This window comes from Lontra canadensis, unplaced genomic scaffold (genome assembly GCF_010015895.1).
Source record: "Lontra canadensis isolate GAN:19392208 unplaced genomic scaffold, GSC_riverotter_1.0 scaffold41, whole genome shotgun sequence".
Classification (NCBI taxonomy): domain Eukaryota; kingdom Metazoa; phylum Chordata; class Mammalia; order Carnivora; family Mustelidae; genus Lontra; species Lontra canadensis.
The window spans coordinates 16134095-16160341 of NW_022631035.1; the positions used below are offsets into that span (position 1 = coordinate 16134095).

The 26247-nt window shown below is 37.8% G+C and overlaps 1 protein-coding gene across 1 annotated transcript in view; it reads right to left on the minus strand.

Annotated features, from left to right (window-relative positions):
* The window catches only part of EFCAB13 (EF-hand calcium binding domain 13), a 217963-nt gene extending 196435 nt beyond the window's left edge, over window positions 1–21528 (minus strand). The window contains exons 1-5 of the mRNA XM_032871038.1: window positions 21392–21528; window positions 14699–14814; window positions 10975–11135; window positions 2986–3100; window positions 551–681 (exon numbers count right to left, since the gene is read on the minus strand). Of these exons, the coding sequence (XP_032726929.1) occupies window positions 551–681; window positions 2986–3100; window positions 10975–11135; window positions 14699–14728 (437 nt within the window). The 5' untranslated portion in view covers window positions 14729–14814; window positions 21392–21528. The remainder of the gene's footprint in view (window positions 1–550; window positions 682–2985; window positions 3101–10974; window positions 11136–14698; window positions 14815–21391) is intronic.
* Between the last annotated feature and the right edge of the window lie 4719 nt (window positions 21529–26247).

The following is a 26247-nucleotide window of genomic DNA, read 5'->3' on the forward strand; positions in this document are numbered from 1 at the left end:
TGGAGCAAAATTTACCCTAGTCAGTGAGTAGTGCCCACCACCCACAATCATTTGGCTGTTACTCTTAATTCAAGTCACAGCAAATTTTCAGAGTTATTATAGTAAGGAAAAACAGGAATATCTTTAAATAGCAAAGAATCCCAGATTCCACAACTTGTCAGTAAAAACATTTTGAAAAGGTGATTTATCTAATTCCATAATGTATAAATAACTGAAATCATAAAATGTTAGTGTTAGAAGAAATCTCAAGGGTCCATCTAGTACAAGAATCTTGCACAGATGTGAAGACTGAGGCCCAGGGATATAAAGTAAGTTGTACAAGAAGCCTAAGCTAGCATGTGAGGTCAATAAGGACTCAAGTCCAAGCCTCTCATTTCCATATACAGTAGGCTCAGCTCTACATCACCCTTCCTAAAGCATAGTCTTAGTTTGCACAAACTATTTTGCAGTATGCAAAATATGTGGAAAGGATAGATGATTCCAAAAAAGAAAAAAAAAAAACAAGTCTGAGTGCAATATTTAGGGTAAAAAAATACAGTGACTTAAATACCGAATAATTGAGGAAGATGTACAAAGGGGTGGTAAAATCTTCTGAACGCTGTACTGATTCGGCAACTTGAATAAAGAGTTTTCTTTCCTAGTCATCTTCTCCTTTGACAGCTTCACTGAGGAAGAGGCAATCTAGAGCCAAATACAAGAATGTTGATGCCTGAGATCACAGACCTCTTAAAATTAGGCACCTCATATCATATCTAAGCTCCTCATTGATGTAAAATTGCTTTTCATAAGGAAATTAGTTTACATATACTAAAATTTGAAATAAACTATACAATATTTTTTTGCAAAGCCACATTTTTCTAAGCATGCAACTAAATCATCTCCTAATTAATATTAATATTCTGTTTATAATAACTGATTTTACAAAGCACGGCAAATCTATGGTACAGTAAAGACAAGACCACCAAATTCTAGACTACACATATAGGCTCTGACTATATGAGCAAAAGAGTTATTTAAATAATACAGGTAGTGGGATGCCTGGGTGGCTCAGTTGGTTAAGCATCTGTCTTTGGCTCAGGTCATAATCCCCTGGGGTCCTGGGATCAAATCCCACATCAGGCTCCTTGCTCAGCAGGGAGCCTGTTTCTCCCTCTGCCTGCAGCTCCCCTTGCTTTTGCTCTCTCTCTCACACACAAATAACAAAATCTTAAAAAAAAAAAAAAACCACCACCACCAAATAACATAGGTAGTTATGCTTTTTTTTAAAAGACTTTTATTTATTTATTTGACAGACAGACATCACAAATAGGCAGAGAGGCAGGCAGAGAGAGAGGAGGGAAGCAGCATCCCCACTGAGCAGAGATTCCCACTCCCACCCCAATGCAGGGCTCAACCCCAGGACCCTGAGATCATGACCTGAGCCAAAGGCAGAGGCTTAACCCACTGAGCCAGCCAGGCACTGGGTAGTTATGCTTTAAATTATCCTTATGATTGAGAAAATGATCCACTTAACATATACGTATAAACAAGATTCAGAAGTGGCAAGTAGCTAGATAGATAGAAAAGCGTCATTTTAGAAAATGAGGACTATAATAGTAGGTGTCTTCAATTTTACATGGAATCTAGAGCCTTGTCTTTCTAAGACCATGCAGGATGTAGAAAGAAGACTCTGAAAACATATAAGATTGGTAAGAATTGGTACTGAGATCCCACATAGAGCCAAAATTTTCAAAAAGCAATGTTACCATCAAGAATAGGCTGGGGGGGAAATAGCAAAACAAAAATAAAAACAAAAACAAAAACAAAACAATTTATCCCAAACAGAAGTATGCAGAATAAAATCTGTCTTTGTCTCAGCTCTTGGCTGGAAAAAGAGAGAGAAAAGAGAGTACTCTTCTTGATTAGTTATAGCTACAGTATACCCACACATAAGTACAGAACTCAAATCTACACTAAACACATGGGCTAGGAAAATAGAAACCAAAAAATTCATTTAAAGTGGTTCCATGTTTGTAACACCTCTAAAGTGCAGGGCAGGAGTGAATTCAAATTCTCCTGGAGGAGAGTACTCTAAATCCAGAGTCATCATGAGATTCCCACAGATTTAGATCAAATATATAGTTTGATATATAGGATATAAGGATATAAGTTAATGAGTGAGAATTAGACAAAGCAATAAACAGCAGATTTAGATCCCCAAGGACTTTATTTTAGGTTTATCAGATATCAATCTTGAAACAACTATGGAACATGAACAAAGAAAATGACAGAAGGCAGATTTTAAAAAAATAATAAATAAAATTTCTAGAAGTAAAAAATATAAGCACTGAAATTAATATCTCAATAGACAGGTTAAACTGCAGATTAGATTCAGCTAGAGAAAGAAAAACTAGAAAACAGATGGGAGAAATTATCCAGACAAAAGAGAGTGTATCTAAGTACATCATATAGTGAATGTAGTAGATTGAATGGCAGCCCCACAAAAAGATATGCCCATATCCTAATCCTTGGAACCTATATGTGATTATTTGGTAAAAGGTCTTTGCAGATGGAACAAAGTCAAGGATCTCAAAATGAGATCTACAATGATGTGTTTATAAAAGTAGAACAGGACCTAGGATACAAACACAGGTGAGAAGACCATACACAGAGCAAGTTGGAGGCCAGGACTGAATTTATGCTGCCACAGCGAAGGAATGCCTAGGTCATTGTTATAACAGCGGAAGTATTAACACAGAGCACCTTTATTTCATAAAAATGAAAGTCTAATGGAGGAAAAGGGGGAAAAGGGTTCTTTGTTATATTAAAAAAAAAAGGAAGAAGAAGAAAAGGAGGAAAAGGGGGAGGATTGAAAGGGAGAAGAGGAAGAAGTGGAAGTATTTCAGATTGTGACATTTCAATACTTGAACTAAAATGATATGGAATGTATGAAAGCCAAAAGCAACACTCAAAAGTAAAATAAATATTTCCAGATCATTAATTTACCTCAGTCCTTTTAGTATGCAATTGTCCTTGTAAAGTTTTCTCTCTCTTGACATTTTCTTCTCCTGAAAAATCAGAGAATTTTTCTTCTCCACACAGGAATACTGATGTTGCATTCCTAAAATGCACATAAAAATGGAGTAATTCCTTTATTACTTTTTTTATTACTTTTTGTTTTTCATCTTTTATTTGCAGAACTTTTCAAACATATACAAAACTAGAGTAATGTGAGGATTTTCCCATGTACCCATCACCCAGCTTCAATAATGGGCAATCCTATTTCATCCAGATACTCCCATTTCTTATTATTTTGAAGCAAATTCCAACATTATATTATTTCATGTGAAAAAATTTTAGTATGAATTTCTAAAAGGTGTTCTTTTAAATATATTTGGAACACAATGATGACACCCCAAAAATTAACAATAATATCTTAATATTACCAAACACAGTCAATGTTCAAATCTCCAACTGTTTCATAAATATAAAAAATTTTTAACACTTTGCATCAGGATTCAATAAGGTCCCCATTACAGTTTGTTGATGTGTCTTTTAAATCTCCATTTATCTATAGGTTCTCCTACCATGTCTTTTATCATCATCAAGATCATCATTCCCAGGCAATTTGTCTTATAGATTTCCCAGTCTGGATTTTGCTGATTGTATTACCACGGTTGTAGGATTTTTTTTTTTTTAAAGATTTTTATTTGGGGCGCCTGGGTGGCTCAGTGGGTTAAGCTGCTGCCTTCGGCTCAGGTCATGATCTCAGGGTCCTGGGATCGAGTCCCGTATCGGGCTCTCTGCTCAGCAGGGAGCCTGCTTCCCTCTCTCTCTGCCTGCCTCTCTGCCTACTTGTGATCTCTGTCTGTCAAATAAATAAATAAAATCTTTTAAAAAAAATACAGATTTTTATTTATTTATTTGTCACAGAGAAAGAGAGAGAACGACTGCACAGACAGGGCGAGTGGCAGGCAGAGGGAGAAGCAGGCTCCCCACTGAGGAAGGAGCCCAGTGTGGGATCATGACCAGAGCCAAAGGCAGATATTTAACTGATGAAGCCACCCAGGCAACCCCGGTTGTAGGATTTTAAAGATTTAATAGGATTCACAGTTTTTATTTGTTTTTTTCAATAAAACCACCATACAGATGCTGGTGTTTTCCACTGGGAGGTATATAATGTACAAGTGGTTCTCTAATTGTGGTATTAGCTTCTATACTTATACATAGTAACTAGACTCAGTAAATCATCAGGGACTATAAAATATTTATACCTAAAACGATCATTCCTTCTTCACTCATTAGATATTTCTATAAAGAAAAACTTCCTCTTGGGTATTATTTGGTTACTCAGTGGTATAGTTCATATAGAAAGGTGGGATAATTACTTTATTCTTTTCCTTTATTTACCACTTTTCATAACAATGACTTGGGTTACTTGTATCCTCCATTAGTGACAAAATAATTTTTATACTATTTTGTACCCTTGGATTTACATACATTAAATTCATCTTACTTCCTTGTAATTATTACCCTTATTGACACCCTAATTGTCACATGTATGGTGGGAGTCTCTTTAAGCAGGCTCTTGAGTCCTTCTGATGTATCTCTGATAGGGGTCTTTGTTAGTTTCCTTATTTCTGTAGCACCAGATGCTCCAGGCTCATGTGTACATTTCCTTTCCCAGACATGCACTTCCTCTAGGGCACTGTGTGTCCCCAGGTGTTAACCTATTTTACACAGTTAATAAAATAAAGTAAAGGAACACTCTACCACCTCCCATTCCTTCCTTGCCTTTTGTCATCTAACACAAAGGAATAGTGAGAATCCCCATGAGACTATCAGCAGGTTTGTCAGCAGAAACCTGCAGGCCAGAAAGGAGTGGTATGATATATTCAAAGTGCTAGGGGAAAAAAACCCTGCCAACCAAGAATACACCACCTCACAAAGCTGTCCTTCAGAATGGAAAGACAGACGAAGAGTTTTAAAGACCAAAAAAAAAAAAAAAAAAAGGGAAAGGAGTTCATTACACTAGATTGGCTTTTTAAGAAAGAATGTGACTTTTGATCTCGGGGTTGTAAATTCAGCCCCACATTGGGCGTAGAGATTACTTAAAAATTAAAAAAAGAAATTTTTTTAAGTATATTACTAGAGAAAAATTACCAAATCACAAAGGAAGAGAGCAAGATAAAGGAACAAAGAAATTATAAAACAGCCAGAAAACAATCAAAATGACAATAGTAAGTCCACACCTATCAATAGTTACCTTAAATATAAATGGACTAAATTCTCCAATCAAAAGACATAGAGTGACTGAATAGATTAAAAGAAACAAAAAAAAAAAAAGACCCAAATACATGCTGTCCTCCAGAGGATCACTTCAGCTTTAAGGACAAGTATAGACTGAAAGAGAAGAGATAGAAAAATATATTCCATGCAAATGGAAACCAAAAGAGGGCAGGGGTAGCTATATTTACTTTAGACAAAATAAATTTTAATACATGTTTTTAAGTCAAAAACTGTAACAAAAAAGTCATTATGATAAAGGGATGAATTAATCAAAAGGACAAAGCAATTGTAATATTTATACATCCAACATAATAGCACTGAAATATATAAAACTAGTATTAATATATCTGAAGAGAGAAATAGACAGCAATGCAGCAATACTTAGAGACACTTCAATACCCCACTTTCAACAATGGATAGATCAACAAGACAGAAAGACAAAGGGAAACATTGGATTCCAACTACATCATCGACCAGATGGACCTATAGGAACAAACATATAGAGAATACTCTATCCAACAGCAGCAAAATACACATTCTTCTCAAGCATATATGCAACATTCTCTAGAATAGATCAATTGTTGGGCCACAAGTCTTTTTTTTTAAGATTTTATTTATTTGACAGACAGAGATCATAAATAGGCAGAAAGGCAGGCAGGGAGAGGAGGAGGAAGCAGGCTCCCTGCTGAGCAGAGACCCGATGGGGGGCTCAATCCCAGGACTCCGAGATCACCCACTGAGCCACCCAGGAACCCCCAAACAAGTCTTTAAAACCTTAAGAAGACTGAAATCATATCAAGCATCTTTTCTGACCACAAAGGTATAAAACAATAAGTTAATTACAAGAAAAAAAACTGGGAAAAAACACATATGTAGAGATTAAACATGTTCCTGAACAACAAATGGGTCAAAGAGAAAATCAAAAGAGAAATTAAAAAACATCTGGAGACAAAGTAAATGAAAACATGACATACCAAAACTTACTGGATGCAGCAAAAGCTGTTCTAAGAGAAACATTTATAAAGATAAATGCCTATCTAAGGAAAAAAGAAAGATCTCAAATAAACAGCCTAATTTTATACCTCAAGGAACTGGAAGAAAGAAAAAAATTAAGCCCAGAGTTAATTGAAGAAAGGAAATAACAAAGATTAGAGCCAAACAAGTGAAACTAAAAGGACAGTAGAAAAGATCAAAGTAGCTAAGAGCTTATTTTTTTAAAAGATAACCAAAATTAACAAATCTTACTAGACTAAGAAAAAAAGAGAAGACTCAAATAAATAAAATCAGAAAAAAGAGGAGACATTCAACTGATAACAGAAATACTAAACATCATAAGAAACTACTATGAATAATTATATGCCAACAAATTAGGTAACCTAGAAGAAATATATAAATTTCTAAGTTTCTAAAACCATGTAAGAATGAATCTTGAAGAAACAGAAAATCTGAAAAGACTAATTATTAGTAAGGAGATAGAATCAGTATCTATCTCCTAACAAAGAAAAGTCCAGGATGGCTTCACTGGTGAATTCTACTAAATATTTAAAGAATTAATGCCAAATCTTCTCAAACTCTTCCCAAAAATTGAAGAGGAAAGAACACTTCCAAACTCATTTTATGAAGCCAGCATAAGCCTCAGCACAGCAAAGCCAGAAAAGGACACAACAAGAAAAGAAAACTACAGCCCAATATCCCTGATAAACATAGATGCAAAAATTCTCAACAAAATACTGGCAAACCAAATAAACATTACATTAATGATCTAGTGGGATTTATTTCTGGGATTCAAGTATGGTTCAACATAGGCTAATTAGTAAATGTGATACAGCACAGTATAGGGAAAACCCATTCCTCTGTTTCTCCTTTACTCTCACATTACTACCATACTCACAACACTTCTGACACTAGATGTGTGAGGTACCCCCCATCCCATGAAGCAATTCTCTGCCACACCAGCTGGGTGTCCTACAAATTAACTCCATTCTGACACTATCTACCTGAATACACTGTCAGATTCCACAGGTTAAGGGCTCAGTCCCACAAGACTGCCCCCAACCTACTTGTGGAGTCACAACTCTGACTGATAAATTATAAATCAGAGATTCCTACTACAAGGCCTTCCTTGGATTTGATTACTTTTCCAGAAGAGCTCACAGAACTCAGAAAATTAGTTACTTATGTTAACAAGTTTATTTTTCATATATGATAGAAGATCCAGATAAAGTCAGATGAAGAGACACATATGGCAAAATCTGGGAGGATCTCAGCATAGGAGCTTCTATTCTTCTGGAGTTAGAATACATCGCCCTCCTGGTATGTGGATGTTTACACCAACAAGGAAGATCTCTGAACCCCATACTGCCGAGATTTTTATGGAGGCTTCCTCATGTAGGCACGATCAATTATTAATTCCATTTCCAGCTCTTCTCCCCTCTCTGGAGAGATTCTGGGTTGGTGAACACATCCACAAACTGGGAGGGTGACACACCCCAACTCCAAGAGGACAGAAGCTCCTGTGCTTGGGACGCTCCCAAATCTCACTTTGTATATATCTTCATCTGGCTATTCACCTGTATACTCTGTCATATCCTTTACTAAACTGGTAAACATGAGTGTTTCCCTGAGTTCTGTGAGATGTTCTAGCAATTAATTAAACTCAAAGAAGGGTCATGGGAACCTCTGATTTGTATCTAAATCCAACAAAAGTTATGGGGAAATTGGGAACTTACTACTTGAGATTGGCATACAAAGTGCATGTGGGGGAGGCAGTCTCATGTGACTGAGCCAACTAACTCTAGGTAGATAGTATTAGAATTGAGTTAAATTGCAGGACATCCAACTGGTGTCACAGAATAGCTTGGTGTAGGATACCACACACATCTGGGTGTCAGAAGTGTTATGAATATGGTGGTAGTATGATAGTAAAGGAGAAACATAGGAGAACGGAGGTTTTTCCAAATAACCACATTAACAAAATGAAGGATAAAAATCATATGATCATCTCAAAAGATACAGAAAAAACACTGATAAAGTTCCATTTTCTTTCATGATAAGAGATCCCAGCAAAGTGGGTATAGAAGGAATACACATCAACACAATAAAGAATATATATGACAAGCCAGAGCTAATATGATACTAAACAGTCAAAAACTTAAAGCTTTCCCTGTAAGATCAGGAACAAAAGAAGAGTGCCCACGCTCACCACTTTTCTTCAACATAGTATTGAAATCCTAGCCAGAGCAATTAGGCAAGAAAAAGAAATAAAGGCATTCAAATGGAAAGGAAGAAGTTAAACTGTCTCTATTTCCAAATGATATGATCTTTTATATAGAAAACCTTAAAGACTCTATCAAAAAACTGTTAGAAATGGGGCTCCTGGGTGGCTCAGTCGTTAAGCATCTGCCTTTGGCATGGGTCATGATCCTGGAGTCCTGGGATAGAGCCCTGCATCAGGTTCCCTTGCTCAGCAGGAAGTCTGCTTCTCCCTCTACTACTCCCCCTGCCTGTGTTCCCTCTCTCACTGTCACTCTTTCTGTCAAATAAATAAACAAAATCTTTAAAAAAAAAAAAACCTGTTAGAACTAATAAATAAATTCAGTAAAGTTGCAGGATACAAAATCAATATACAAAAATCAGTTGCAGAAATTTCTATAAACTAACAACAAATCATCAGAAATAGAAATTAAGATAACAATCCCATTTACAATATCATCAGAAACTAAAATACTTAGAAATAGATTTAACCAAGGAGGTGAAAGATCTGGACACTGAAAACTATAAAATATTAATTAAAAAAATGAAGAAGACACAAATTAAGTGGCAGTATATTCTGTGTTTGTGTATTGGAAGAATTAATATTGTTAAAATGTCCATACTACCCAAAGTAATCTATAGAATCAGTGCAATTCCTATCCAAATTCCAGTGGCATTTTTCACAGAAATAGAACAAATATTTCTAAAATTTGTATAGAACCACAGAAGACCTCAAAGAACCAAAGCAATCTTGAGATAGAACATAGGCAGTAAACTCTTTGACATTGGTCTTACCAATAATTTTTTGGATTTGATACCAAAAGCAAAGGCAACAAAAGCAAAAATAAACAAATGTGATAATATCAAACTAAGAAAGTTTTGCACAGCAAAGGAAACCATTGACAAAATGAAAAGGCAACCCATGGAATGAAAGAAAATATTTGCAAAACCACATATCTGATTAATTAATATTCAAAATACACAAGGAATTCATGCAACTCAATAGCAAATAAACAAATAATCCACTTTAAAAAGTACCTGAATAGACACTTTTCCAAAAAAGATACACAAATGGCCAGCAGGTACATGAAAAGGTGCTCAACATCACTCATCAAGAAAATGTAAATCAAAACCACAATGAGATATCACCTCACACCTGTTAGGATGGCTATTTTCAAGAAAAAACAAGTATTGGTAAGCTTGTGGAAAAAAGGAAGTACCTATTTACTGCTGGGGGGGATGTAAATTGGTGCAGCAACTATGAAAAACTGTTGAGTTTCCTCAAAAAATTTAAAATGTAACTACGATATGATCCAGCAACTCCACTTCTGGGTATATGTCCAAAAGCAATGAAAACAGGATCTCAAAGAGATACTACACCCCCATGTTCACTGCAGCATTATTCATAATAGCCAAAATACGGAAACAATCTAAATGTCCATCAACAAATAAATGGTTAAAGATGTTATATCACTCTCCCTCTCACACACACATACACACAAAAACTGGAATCTACCCAGCCATGAGAAATAAGGTAATCCTGCCATTTGTGACAACATGGATGGACCTGAGGGCATTATGTAAAGTAAAATAAGTCAGAAAGAGAAAGGCAAATACTGGATGATCTATTACATGTGGAGTCTATTAAAAGCCAAATTCAGGGGCACCTGGGTGGCTCAGTCAGTTAAGCCCCTGCCTTCAGCTCAGGTCATGATCCCAGGGTCGTGGGATGGAGTCCTGGTATTGAGTCCAGCACTGGGCTACCAGATGCTCAGCAGGGAGCCTCTTTCTCCCTCTCCTGCTGCCCCTCCCCCTTGCTCATGCTCTCTTGCTCATGCTCTCTCTCTCAAATCTTTTTTTTTTTAAAAGCCAAATTCACAGAAACAGAGAGTAGAATGGTGGTTTCCAGGGGTTATGGGTATGGTAAATAAAAATAGGGAGAGGCTGGTAAAAGGTTATAAAACTTCAGCTAAAAGATAAATAAGGTCTGTGGGTCTAATGTATAACATGATGACTATAATTGATGATACTGTATTACATAATTGAAATTTGCTAAGAGAGGAGAACTTAAATGTTTTCACCAAAAAATAAATAAGTAAATGAGGTAAATATGTGAAATGAGTAAAAAGTGTCAATCATTTCCCAATGTAAACATATGTTATCACACTGTACATTTAAATATATTACTTAAAGACAAATTAACAGACATATGGATAATTTCTCTCCTATAACTGGAAATCTATGATGGCTTATACATTTCCACAAAGTTGTGAGAGAAGTGAGAAAAAATGAAGATATTGGCTATCTAGGAATTAAAACTATACTTCTGAAAGAATAGCCACAAATATGCATGATCCTCTACATTTTAATACATTAGGAGAACTTATGAGCTACATTTTTTATTCTCTTAAACTTACAGAAGTATAATTCAACTAATTTCAAAGTTTAACTTACATTTTTTTGTGTTCTAGTCTCAAATCCCTAATTTCATGCGAAATTCTCTTCTGCGTTGCTTTAGAAAACTTGACGTCTTTCTTGTTATCAGTATGTCTTGATGACACGTTGGCTGCAAATGAATTACAGCCATGATCTGATAAACTGATATTTTCTTCTGCCTGGGGAGCAACCAAGATCCATAGTCAACTATGTTCTCTTTCCACATATAAATTAAATATGACATTCTGGGTAAAATCATTCATTGTAGATCAATATTTTCTCTAAAATGATGCTACCAAACAGAATTTAATTAAAAAGGATTTAATTATTAGTGCATTAGTCCAGATTAGGTACATATTCTAAATGCCACCAACTATCTTCAGTGCATTATGCAGCTATAAAATGCCCAGCATTCATGAATGTATTTAACGGTTGTTGAATCTAGTTTTTAAGGCATCTTTAAGCTTACTTCATTAAATTAAAAACTTCTGCTCCATTAAAGACTCTCAAGAGGGTAAGAGGACAAGGCACAGACAGAGAGTAAATATTTATAAAAGATATCCGATAATGGGCTGTATTTTTTTTGTATATTCAAAAATATACAAAGAACTCTTAACTCAATAATAAGAAAAAGCACAACCCAAATTAAAAATAGGCAAAAGATTGAGGCGCCTGGGTGGTTCCGTTGGTTATGCACTCAATTCTTGGTTTCAGCTCAGGTCATGATCTTTGGGTCATGAGACTGAGGCCCACAACAGGCTCCATCCTGGGCATGGAGCCTGCTTGGAATTCTCTCTCTTCATCTCCTTCTGCCCCTGTCCCCAGTGGCACATGCTCTCTCTCAAAAAAAAAAAAAAAAATGGGCAAAAGATCTTAAAAGCCTCCTTACCAAAGAAGATATACAGATATCAAATAAATACATGAAGAGATGCTTGGCATCATGTCATTAGGGAATTGCAAATTAAAACATCAAGATACCACTATACCTATTAGAATGGCCCAGATCCAAAATTCTGACAAAGCCAAATGCTGGCAGGGATGTGGAGCAAGAGGAGCTCTCATCCATTGCTGGTGGGAATGCAAAATGATACAAGCACTTAGAAAAACAGTCTCTTACAAAACTAAACATACTCTTACCAGATGTTGCAACAATTGCACTTACTGGTATTTACCCAAAGGAGTTGAAAACCTATATGCACACAAAAACCTGCACACAGATGTTCATAGCAGTCTTATTCCTAATTGCGAAAACTTGGAAAAAAACAAAATGCCCTTCGGTAGATGAATGGATAAATGAACTGTGGTACAGCTAGGAAATGGAACACTATTTGGTACTGAAAAGAAATGAGCTGTCAAACCACGAAAGGATGTGGAGGAACCTTAAATGCGTACCACTAAGTGAAAGAAGCCCAACTGTCAAGATGGCATGCTGTATGAGTCAAACTATATGACATTCTGAAAAGGCAAAACTACGTGGACTAGAAAGACCAGTGGTCGCCTGTGGTGAGGAGGGGTGGGGAAAGTTGAATAAGCAGAGCACAGAAGATACATAGGGCAGTGAAACTATTCTATATGATATTATAATAATGGCAATATGTCATTATTCATCTTTCCAAATTCATAGAATGCACAACACTGAGTCAATCCAATGTAAACTATGGACTTTGGGTGAAAATGATATGCCAGGGTAGGTTCACCGTAACAAAAGTAACACTGTGGTGTAGAATATTGATACTGGAGGAGGCTGGAAAAGCATAGGGGCAGGGGGCGTATGGGGGCTCTCGACTCAATTTTGCTGTGAATCTAAAACAGCTCAAAAAAATAACGTCTATTGAGAAAAAAAAAAGTAGCAGCTATATTACTTCTAAATAGATAGGCCCCCCCCCCAACAAAAAAGAAACTAGAGCCTAGAAGCAATGAACATGTTTAGAAAAAGAGGAATGAAGTTAGAAATAAACTCTTTTGAAATCTGGCTGTTTGCTTAAAACAACTGGAATGCAACTAGCTGATCAAAGGTCTATTAGTTTTTAACCCCTGAAAAATTAACACAGGAAATTTATGAAGCAGATCACCAAAGGAGTTTAGAGAACTTCTATTTCTGCATAAAATGGAAATGAAGGGAACTACTTCAGTGACTTATAGGGTCTGCATGTATTTGTCTTACAACAGAGGCACACCTTTAACAACTTGCTTCATAAAAAGGCAATCTGATTTGCTGCCTTAACAAGGTGTTTATTAGGAACGATAAAAAGTTTCCTAGAGGCATTCAGAAAAATGACTCAAAACAAAAACCAGGAAACTAAAAAGAGGAAGATCTAAAAAAGAGAGGCAAAAAACCTGTCATCAAAGACCAGATGAACAAAAGTGGTCAAATAGTGAACAGAAACTTTGATGATAGAGAAAATGAAACAACTTCTGAAACTCTATGGTTAATTAAAGATATAAGAAGTATAAACTATATAGCCTATGGAAGACAAACAGGTATGGTATGTTAATATTGTTAATTATTTTAATTTTAAGAATTCATCTTCAAAATCAGGTTATGAGGGCCCAATCAACAAAGAATTAGGTATAAAAAGGTGGAACAGGTTAATATGTATATCACAAATCTTGGTACTTAACAGGAAGCCTTGGGGGTTTTTTATTTTGTTCTGTTTTAGATTATAGTATAGATACATGTCTTACCTGGTGGCACCAAATCCATTAAAAGCATAAATTTAAAAGGGTAAGACTCCCACTGGACAGCACTGAGTTCTACCTGAGTCCTATGCTTCCAGAAAACAGTGAAAATTAAAGGAATCCCCTCACCCTTTTGTCTTCTGGAAAATGGCTTACTGCAAAGAACCCTTCCTCATATACTTTAGATAAAATTCACAGATGACCACCTTGTTTACCTATGACAAAGCCAAAATTCCCTTTCTTTCCTTCATGCATGATGAGTCAAAATGTTTAATCCCACTGACTAATCAGAACAAAATGCTTATGAGCCAAAATTGGTTAAGCTTCTCTTCTTCCTCCTGGCCCCTAAAATACTCTCTGATCTATTTATCCATCATGCCATTCTTTCATTCCACTTCCCCACATTCAGTTCTCCTAGTCTTGTTGACTCCTGTCTATTAAGGGGGAAAAAAAAAAAAAAGCTCTTTTTGCCTAGCCCTTGAGATGTTCACAGATCTTCTGGTCACAGCTTTCTCCCTGTTGTAATAGTCCCCCCTTCCTGCTATTTCAATAAATAGTCCCTTTTCCCTCTCACAATAATCCTTTTGAATAAAGTCTCTCCTTACTAAGTTCAGGTTTGTTTTTTGTTTGATACAATATTGGCCAATGGATAAGAGTACCCCCATGAATCACAGATAAGAAGGCTAGAGAAACTTGGTATCTTTTATATTACCGTCTGGATTCCCACATCATTAATTATGTCATCTACAACCTCTCATGTAGGTTTAAATCCTTTATTCTCCTGAAAAAATTATCCCAGTTCCTACCCCCCAAAATACTCTCATCATACACCTCAGATCTCTTGACACTACATAGATGGCTGGGATGAGAAGTTTCAGCATATGCCCATGAAAAGACCTGAGAAGTTACCTTAGTTGTTAAGCAAGATCTTCTAACTATATTGCTCTATGAATCTGCTTACTGGTTAAGGATGTGAGATAATGTAAAAAAAAATTTTAATGTAAACTAATTAAAAAAAAAAAAGAAGAGGAAGGAGTCTTTAGAAACTATTTCGAAAAAATACCTGGCAGAATAAAGGTACTTTAGTTTCCATTTTTCGGTTTAGCAGTAAATTCTGCCCTTGAGGACTCAATGGCCTTGATGAACAAGTATGAATGACCAATAGCACAAAAGGATTTCCTGTCCAAAAAAAAAGAAAGAAAAAATCATATGCCCGTTTAAGAGACTTAATTATATTTATCTACCTGAAGTTATCTTTGTATTGTAACACTATGTGTGCAAAAGCTAGAAAAAAAAACAGTTAGTATAACGTAATTCACAGGAGATCATCTAGTCCCTTAACTTTACCTTTTGTGGTATAAGAAGAAATAGAGAAATCCAAATTCGAATGACATAAAAAGCAGAAAAATCCAGTTATATTTATTTATTCAGATAAACCCAGAGAAGCAGAACTACTAACATGACAGCAATCACCAATGTTACTAAATGCTTACTGTGTACTAGACACTATGATAAATACTTTGACATAAATTATTTCATTTATTCCTCATAAATATCTCTTAAGGAATTACTATTACCCTTATTTTACAATGAGGAAAATAAAGACTTAGATCAAGTTGCACAAGATTACAGCCAACAAATAGTGGAGTCAGAATTTGAAGTTAGGCAGCCTAACTCAAGCCCCATGGTCTTTAGCACCCTGTAATATTGTTGCTCAAAAAAATGGTATTGCAAACAAAAGATGCCTTAGCTTGCTTGTTTTCAACCAAAGACTTCCACATCGCATACCAAGCATCTAGAAATTCCCCACATTTTCACATTTTTATACCCCCCATCTGAGTCACATTGGATGTGCTATTTATTACATTGCTAGTTATATTACACTGTTAGTTGCAATGACCTGTCATTTTCATACTGTGATATTTAATGGCAAGTATTAATATTCTAATAGAGACAGCACTTTAAAATCACTTATTTCTGAAAAGTTATCCTAATTACTATTGAATGTGATATGTCCAACATTCCTGGAATTCAAAACACATTAAAATAAAATGAAACCATGTGACAAATATCCATTTCAGAAGACATTAGATGGCTATGCAGATTTCCCCAGCAATCCATTGAATTAACCTCTTCTAGATCTTTTCTAGCCAGTTCAATCTTTACCTCTAGACTACTTGGTATAACACCGACTTCACCATTGTTACTATCTTCACTATTCAACTGGCATTAATCATTTGCCTTGTACTTTTATCACATATATCTTTTATATCAACTATAATCTAAATTTCATGAATGGACTGAAAGAAATGGATGGGTATCTTATCATTCTTTGGATTATTTTCACAATACCAAACACAATGCTATCTGTATATAATAAATGAAGGAAAGAAAGAAGTGAGGAAGAGAGGGAGAAGTGAAAGAAGGAAGACATTTCCTCTGTATGAAGTTACACAGAGTTTCTTAAGGTATCAAAGTACTTAATTTTTTTAAGATTTTATTTACTTATTTTTGAGAGAGAGAGAGAAAGAGAGAGCACCACAAGACAGAGTGAGGGGCAGAGGGAGAAGCCAACTCCCCACCCAAGCAGGGAGACTGATGGAGGACTCAACCCCACAGCCACAGGATCATGACCTTAAGTCAAAGGCAGATGCTTACCCAACAGAGCCAACTAGGCACCCCTCAAAGTACTTAAGTCAGCAGAGTAAGCTTTATTTAAATTACCCTGAAAGGAAGAATTGTTTCATAATTTATAGACCTATCAAAAAGTCAATATGTTTTAATCTGCTGGATGAATCAGATACCACACACCATATACCACAACCCTCTCCAATCTAAGAGAAAAAATAGTACAGGAAGTCTCTTCTCCATAAATTTGACAAGAGAATTGTTTCTCAACTCTCAACCTATGACACATATCTGAACTTGCAAGGACAAACCAAGAGAAATGAAGAGCTATACCCTTCCTTTTCCAATCATCTATCCATTCACCCCTCCATCCATGAAATTCATATAAATTTAATCCATATGAATTCAACATTTATATATTGTATGCCTACTATGTACTAGTAAGAGCTGTCCTCCTGGATCTGGTGATACAGCAGTAAAAATGGGAAGAAATAGATCCTGCCCTCATGGAGCTTACATTCTTGTCAAAGAGAGATGATAAAATCAGCAAATTAATAAAATATGTAGTATGTCTTCTGTGATAAGTATTAAAAGAAAAAATGTAAAGTAGGGGAGAAGAACATGAAGTATGATGTTTGGAAAAAGATGCAGGAACAGACAGGGTAGGCAAGGGAGACTTTACTGAGAGGGAGACTTTAATTATAGACCTGAAAGAATTAAAGTAGGAAGCCAATGAATATATTAGGGGAAAGCATTTCAGCCAGATAAAACCAAGTACAAAGACTCAGAAGTAAGAAGGAGCTTCACTGTTCAAGCAACAGTGGGTAGGCCCACAAAGCTGAAGCAGAGAAAGCGGAGTGAACGGAGGAGAGGAGAGCAGGGGGGATCAAGAGAGGGAGGCAGATATAGAGGGCCCCTAGATCATTTTAAGAACTTTGACTTGTGCTCTGAGGTGGGAAATCACTGGAGTGTTTTGAGCAGAGCTATGACATGATCTAAAGTCCTTTCTGAAAAAAATCACTCTACAAGAAGGAAAATCAAGTGAGTCTAGATTCCTAAAAGCCAAGTGAAAAAAAATTATTCAAAAGAAGAATGACTAATGAACTGTGACAAATACTGCCGTTAGGTCAAATAAATGAGCACTGAATGACTGATTAGGTTTTCCAACATGGAGGACACCAACAGTAGAAGCTATTTGGGTAGCATGGTAAGGAGATAATGTTCTTGGAGTGAGTTCAAGAGACAGTGAGGGAGATAAATAGGAGACAAACAGAAGAGATGATTATCTCAAGGAGTTAGGCTATAAACGGGAAGAGAAACAAGGTAGTAACTGAGGGGTAAAGGAGTTATGAGGGTTTAGGATGGGGGAAAATAAAGGCATGTTCATATGTGGGTGAGAATAATCCACTAGAGGAGCAAAAATTCATCACATGGAAGGGCAGAATTACTGAAACAATATTCTCAAGTAGGATAAAGGAGATGAGATTTAGGGCACAAGGGCAGGGTTTGTTCTTAGCTAAAAATATACTCATAGGAATAGATGTGGCAGAGTGATTGATTTAATAACATGAAGAGTAAATGTGGTTGTGGAAGTTTGTGAAAATCACCTTATTGCTTCAGTTTTCTTCTAAAATACATATATATATATATATATATTTTTTTTTTTTTGAAATCTTAAGTAGGCTCTATACCCAACATGGGGCTTGAACCTATGACCCTGTGATCAAGAGTCACATGCTCTACCAATTGAGACAAGCTGTGCCCCTGATTGCTTTAGTTTTCTTAGTGAAACAGGAAGCAACATAATCAACTGAGAATAAGGACATGAAAAGAGATGCTAGATGTTTGAGGACAGAGGTATTGTTATAAAACAGCCCTCCAGGAGAATGGAAGAATTAATAGCCCAGGGATACTTGATATGGTTGCTGGCCAGCATCAGGGCCCCTTGAGGAAGTGATCATGAATTTAAAGGGAAACCAGTAAGCATGGTTGTGTTTTTTCTCTAACTATGTTCAATGTAGAAATGCTTGCAGTGAGGCAGAGATCGAGATTTAATCTAGGATTACAATTTAGCCCAGAAAGTAAAATGAACTGAAAATGCAATAAAGGAACAGTGGGGGAGGGGAAATGCAAGGGAATGGTTTTAATTATTGACCATGAAACAAACTGAATAGGTAGGTGGGAAATAAGTAAAAAAAGAGGGTGAGTGACATTAAAAAAAAAAAAAAGTGGATTGAAGATCCTGGTGGGATCCAAGGATTATTAGAGTCAGAGTGAGCCTGAAAGATAAGAATGTGATAGTTGGAGAGTGGGACATACAGTACTCCCCCAACCCTTATCCATGAGGGATCCAATCCAAGATCCCCAGTAGAAGTCTGAAACTACAGAGTACCAAACCCAGTATATATTGTTTTACCTATACACATATCCCTATGATAAAGTTTAATTTATAAATAAGGCACAGTAAGAGATTAACAATACATAATAATAAAATAGATTATAACAATATAATAAAAGTTATGTGACTATTGTCACTCTCAAAATATCTTATTGTACTGTACTCACACTTCTGATGATGATGTGAGATAAAAAGTGATTAGATGAAGTGAAGTGAATGATGTAGGCATTGTGACATTGCATTACGCTACTACTGACCTTCTGATGATAGGTCAGGAAAATCTTCTGCTGAACCACAGTTGACCATGGGTAACTGAAACCGTGGAAATTGAAATAAGGAGGTACTAATAAGAATAAGGTGGGGGGACTACTGTATTAAGAGAACAGAGTTGCAATTATTGGTAATGCAAGATTGAGAATATGAAAAAGGGAGCAAGTGACTGAGGAAAGATTAAATTACTGTAGGAGGACAGGAATTGAGAGATCAGGATACTAGAAGGATCATCTGTATTATTGCTAAAGTCACAAGAATTATGACAGGAATACAGTTAGAGCAGGAGAAAGCCAGGAGCTGAAATTTGATTGAAGCAAAAGGAAATGGTAGTGGGTGGTATAATCTGATAATGTGAGATGCAAAACTGAGCATTTTGAGAATGAGATGAAAAAATGTCTGGAAGCACCTATTAGAATCAAGAAGGGGGGTCATCTATTTCCCCTCTTGTCCTAGTGGTACTAGGAGAGTGAGAGAGAAAACAGCCACTACCAGCCATACCTGTGTTCTGCCCACCACACTCCCAACTAAATACTTTTCTTCTTCATTTTTCCCTTAAATCTTGGCTGTCACCTGATCCATCAAAAACTATCAAAAAGAAGTGAGGAAATTCAAAACCCTCTGATACATCACAAGTATTTTTTAAAGTATCATATTGATTCAGTCCCTATGTAGATCAAGCTATCATATTCTTACTAAAGGGTTTTCCAATTCTTGGCAAAGTTATAATAGATATATGTTACAGTTAGGGGAGGAAGACATACAGATGGCCAAAGGAAACATGAAAAGATGCTAAACATCACTAATCTTAAGGGAAATGGAAATCAAACCCACAATAAGTTATCACCTCACCCCTGTCAGAATGCCTAAATTTAAAAACACAAGAAACAAGTGTTGACAAGGAAATGGAGAAAAAGGAATCCTTGTGCACTGGTTGGTGGGAGTGCAAACTGGCACAGCCACTGGGGAAAACAGTATGGAGGTATGTTAAAAGGTTAAAAATAGAAGTACCATATGGTCCAGTATCACACTACTAGATATTTACCCAAAGAATACAAAAATACTTTCAAAAAGATATATGCAGCCTTAGGTTTACTGCAGCATTATTTACATAGCCAAATTACAGAAGTGACCCAAGTGTCCATCAATAGATAAATGGATAAAGAAGATATATATATAGATATCTATATATCTATATATCTTAAGATATCTATATCTATATAGATATATATATCCACACACACAGGAAAATTACTCAGGCACAAGAAAAGAATGACATCTTGCCATTTGCAACAACATGGACAGAGCTAGAGAGTATAATGCTAAGTGAAGTAAGTCAGAGAAAGACAAATACCACATGACTTCACGCATCTGTGGAATTTAAGAAAGAAAGAAAATGAAAAAAGAAAAAAAGACAAACCAAAAAACAGACTCTTAACTGTAGAGAACTAATGGTTACCAGAGGAGAGGTGGCTGGGGCGATGAGTGACATAGGTGATGGGGATTAAGAGTACAATGAGTATGGAGTAATGTATAGAATTGTTGAGTCACTATAGTGTACACCTGAAACTAACACTGTATGTTCACTATATTGGAATTTAAATATATAAATAAACATATTTTAAAATAAAGTGAAGGGGGATTGTTTCTTGTTAGAATGAACTCTTCCTGCTCTTGCCTTCCACTGGCTTCCCTCACAAGCCACCCTCTCACTCATTCACTCCTCCCTTGCTATGCTGACTGCAAACGTCCATTAAAGCAACCACATAAATCTCTTCACCGCACCTGCAGCCCTTAAAGATCAAACATGACATGCATCACCCCAATCACCATCTTTAACAAATATTGAGTGAACTTCCACTTCATGCAAGAACCTGCGCCACGGAACATTCCAATAGGCCCTGCTTGTTCAGACTTCCAGGGAAGAAAGTAAGCAGACATGTAAACGAGTTAATCTACCCACCAGATGAAAACAGGTGCTCTAACACAGGTTCAAGTGTGTGCTGAAGGAGCCGGGCAGCTTCCCAACTACGATGACCTCCACCCTTCTAAAACCACCAACATTTCTGAGGCACTGTCAGACCCAACTCCGTCATCCCTCTGCCTCTGCCCCTTTACTGTCTGGCCCAGTCACCTCGCTTCCCCTTCTGGAATCTTCCTCCATCTCTGTAACTGTTCTACTTTGTCCCTCACGCCGTGCTGCACGCTCTTCCCTTAACCTCTGACGCTCTTCTCTCTCTCAGTAAGTCTTGCCTCCCACCTCTGTTCCCTGAGAGCCCCACCGTGGACCCCCTGGGGCCCCAGGTGTGTCTCCCTCTTCCCTCCTCACAGCGTGAGGCCCCCAGTCCTCCGGGATCATCAAGTCCTCGCCACAAGCCCCACAATGCCTCGCGCTGCCGCGCGCTCCCGCTCCGCCACCTTCCCGGGCTCCCACGCGGCGAAGCCCCGCCCCTAGGTCACCTGACTGAGACCGACGTTCCGCCCACCAGGCCCGGGGCGCGGGTGGAGTGCGGGACCCAGGCTTCCGCTGCTGCCGCTACCACCGCCACCGCCACGGCCCTGGGGCTCCGGAGGCCGCGGGGAGCGGCTGAGCTCGCCGCCGCCTCCGCGCCGACTGGGCAGCACTGCGGCCCCAGCGCCCTACCCCACCTCACAAGGGCCTGTGACCTCACCAGGCCGGGCTCGGTGGCGTGGACCCGAGTGGTGGGCTGCTCCCCGCGGGTTCTCCTCTGGGCACTTGATCTCGCCGTCCATCCTGCACTCCCTACCTTCCTGCTGCTCTCTCCATTCTCCGGTGCGCTGTCCCTGCCTAGTCTGACCACTGAAAAGACCACTTTTCAGTGTTCTCTTCTATCCATCATTTGAATATTTCCCGCCCTCGCTTGTAAAATACTCCATCCTTCTTGGTTTCCACAACTCTCTAACGGACTTCAGTGCAAAGACCCCTTGTTCCACTATCTTGCTGAAATTTGTTCCAAGCTGCCTTTCAGAGGACTAACACTTCCTTTGTTTTTCTTTCGAAAATTAACTTCTTGTGTGTGTGCCTCCTGCAGACCAAATGATATTGGTAAAAGACAAAGCAATTTTGAATGGCTTTCCCCGATTATTATGTCACTAAAACTTAGGAATCCAATTCGGTGAAATTAATCTTTCTAAGGTCTGTTATACTAAGGTTGTAAGTGTTCTGTCAAGCAAAGAATGTTTTCCAAATATTTTCTCCAAAAAGCCCACGATTTGAGGCATATTTTCTTTACATATAGGTAAATTCATTCACATTAATTGTGGATCTATTCAAATTCAATTATTCAGCCAATTATCCTAATTATTCGGCCAATTATCCTAATTATTTATGGTATGCAGTTTTGCAAACTTCTCAGTCTCTCTAAGCCTCAATTTTCTCATTCTTTCAGGATTGTGGTAATTCAAAAATGTATATGTGGTGCTCAATAAATGCTAAAACAATTCCTTCAGAGATAACTGATGTGCCTGCTTGTACCCTAAATCCTGATCTGTAGGCATTCTTTAGTGCTTTTAGCATGTATGTGGTTTATCTCCCTAAATAGTCTATAAATAATCTGAGTTCTGAGACCATGTCCTTTTTTTTTAAACACCCCACCCTCGGGGTGCCTGGGTGGCTCAGTGGGCTAAAGCCTCTGCCTTCAGCTCAGGTCATGATCCCAGGGTCCTGGGATGGAGCCCCACATCGGGCTCTCTGCTCAGCAGGGAGCCTGCTTCCTCCTCTCTCTCTGCCTGCCTCTCTGCCTACTTGTGATCTCTGTCTGTCAAATAAATAAATAAAATCTTTGAAAAAAAAAAAAAACACCCCACCCTCCATTCCCTACTTCCCCATCCCCCACACTGTTTACAGTCACCTCTATTAATGGACTCAGCCCATTTCTGACATATTCATAAAGTATCAACTTCTAAGGTGTAAGGATTATAATGGTTTTAGACTCTGTGTTGGTCAACAGATTGTGGATGCTTCACAAATGTTGAACACTTACAGTTTTTAGTACTGAATCTATGGACCAGTTAGTTTCTATATTAGTCAGTTACATAGACACCCCCTCCCCAATAGCATCGAGAGTATATGAGTCAGTATTAGATTCTTTTCCCAGTAACAGAAAATCCCTAAATAATAGTGGCCTAAGATAGAATTTTATTTCTCACATTCAGGAGATTCAGAGATAATCACTTGGGAGTCAGATAATTCTTTACCACAGTTGCAGGCACAGCCATCTTGTATTTTATTGATCCGCTGGCTTTCATTCCAGTGGCAGCTTCAGGGAGGTACAGCAGAGTACCCTTTAATCAGGCAAAAGCCTTGTAAAGGTTTTAAGTTTGTGCTTAGAGCCTCTCATTCAAATAATACAGCTTCTGGCTTCCAAGAAGTGTAAGGCTTTTGTCCTTCTGCAGAAGCCCAAGGTACAAAAAGATGCAGCTCAAAGATATTTATGGGTTGGGCTCTTATCTCACAGACCAAAACCCAAAAAGATTCATAGGAGATTCACAGTTTTTTAGACTGTTGTCAGACACACTGCCAGCTTGGGCTGAAAGAGTCCAGGTACAAAAAGAAAAGAGGACTTTGGACCCTCTAGTTCTATTATCAGGAAGCAGGCAGAGAAAACTGCTTAGATGTAAATGCTTGCTACCTTTAAAGGAAAAAAGATGACTTAGGGGGTAAATCCAAGAGCCTAGAGGGTGGAACCAAAATCCATGGAGAATTCTTCCCAGGCCTTGAATGTGGAGTTATAAACCTGTGCCCAATGAATTTCCAAATTGCTATAGACCAGGGACTTCTGTGAACCTCCTGTTTTCTGCCTGTTGGAACAGGATTGACTTTAGCAGTTACCCTATCTTTCACATTGGTTGTTTTAGGAAGGAAGCATATAGCTTTTTTCTGTAGGACTTCAAATGGAGAGGTACTGTACTCAAGCGACTGAATATAAGGAATATGTCCAAGAAGATTTGTCGGCCCTACAACCTATTTAGAGGACAAGACTCTGAACTTCGAATGAATGCTATAATGAGATAAGGTCTTGGGATGGGTGAGTGCATTTTGCATGTGGGAGGACTATAAATAATTTATGACCAGAGTGTGAACTGTGGCAATTTTAAAATACTCCACAAATTCTTTGGTATATTAGTTTCTTCTTGTTACTGTAACAAATTACCACAAGCTTAGTGGCTTAAACAACAATTTATTATCTTACATTTTTGGAGGTCTGATATTCCAAATTAGTCTTACAGGGCCCAAATCAAAGGCTGCATTCCTGAAGGCTCTAGAGGAAAATCTCTTCCTTACCTTTTTCAGCTTCTAGAGGCTATACACATTCCTTGGCTCATGACCATCTCACTCTGACCTGTTAGCATCATTACATTTCCTACTCTCACTCTGACTCTCTACCTTCCTCTTATAAAAACCTTTGTGATAATCAGAGTACCCAGATAATCCATGAGATTTCCCTGTTTCTGTCCTTAATTACACCAACAAAATCCTTTATTCCATGCAAGGTAAATATTTGCTGCTTCTAGGGATTAGAACATGGATATCTTGTGGGGGAGGGGGTGGGCAGGGACAATGATTCTATCTACTACAATGCTCATCTCTTCAGAAGATGGCACTAGTCCACTCTTCTTGAATGTGGGCTGGATGTGTGGACTACTTAGAATTAATAAAGTAGGGCAGAAGTGAAAATATGACACAAAACTAAGTCACAGGGTTGCCTGGGTGGCTCAGTTGGTTGGGTGTCTGACTCTTGATTTCAGCTCAGGTCATGATCTCAGGGTCTTGAGACCAAGCCCTGCATCTGGCTCCATGCTCAGTGGGGAGTTTGTTTGAGATTCTCTCTCCCTCTCCCTCTGTCCCTCCCCTGCTCGTGCTCACTCTCTTTTCCTCAAATAAAAAACTAAATCTTCCAAAACAAAAAAACTAAGTCATAAGGGTGTCTGGGTGGTAGAGTTGGTTAGATATCTGACTCTTAGTTTCAGCTCAGGTTGTGATCTCAGGGTCATGAGATCAAGCCCCATTGTCAGGCTCTGTGGTCCACACAAAGTCTGCTTAAGTCTCTCTTTCCCTCTTCCCCTGGCCCTCTCCCCACCGCCAAATAAATAAATCTTAAAAAATAAAAATTAAAAACTAAGCCATAAAAGACATTGCAGCTTCCTCTTTTGAAGAGGATTACTCTTGGATTACTCACATAGGGAGAAGCCAGCTGACATGCCACAAAGATGCTAGATTATGGGGTAATTTGTTACGTAACACTAGATAACTACTACAATCCCTTAGGTCACATCCTGATCCACGATATCTGCTTAAATTCTAGCTATTATCTCTACATTCCAGCCTTCCTGAAAAAGGAAGGGGAGAAGAAAAGCATGCTCCCCCCCCTTAAGTGGCATTTACTGGAAGTTGTATGCACCTCTTTCATTTACATCTCACTTCTTTGAGATGGATGTGGCACATCTAGCTGCAGGGGAAGCTAAGAAACAGGATTTATTCTGGCAGCCATGTGTCTGACTGAAAATTAGGATTTTTTTTTAATTATTTTTTTAAAGATTTTTATTTATTTATTTGACAGAGAGAGATACAGTGAGAGAGGGAATACAAGCAGGGGGAGTGGGAGAGAGAGAAGCAGGCTTCCTACCAAGTAGGGAGGCTGATGTGGGGCTCGACCCCAGGACCCTGGGATCATGGCCTGAGTCGAAGGCAGCCACTTAATGACTGAGCCACTCAGTTGCCCCTAGGAGTTCTAATATTATGTGAGAAGGGGAAAGCAGATGGGGGGCACAAATAGCAACCTCTGTCACAATGGGTGATTATACGGGTCGGGAAAAGCAAAGTCTAGCATATGTCCATCAACATTTTCCCTTTTTCTTAACAAAGTATTTTCATTGGTGACCAAATGCTATTTACACACCCAGAATTCTGCTCTCTCCAAAGAATCATGCCAATTGTGTATGAGTCACAGGAAAACCCAACTAATATATTATATAAACCACAATGAATGATGAAATTTTTTTTTTCTTACAAAGTTCTTTTCAGGGACACTAATAAGGAATAATATACTGTGGAGATTTTGCCTAAAGGCTCTTAAATTTCCTAAATGTTGCTTTCTAGATACTTATATTCTGTGAGCATATTTTGATGCATTGTCAGAAATATGATAACAGTTGCAAGGAACACAATCATGTTCCTGACAGGTTTTTTTTTTTCACATACTAACCATTCTTGGCTAGCCACATTAAGTGGACTTTATTTAACAATATAGTTAACCCCCAGAGGATCACAGAGGAAGAGAGGGAAAAAATAAACA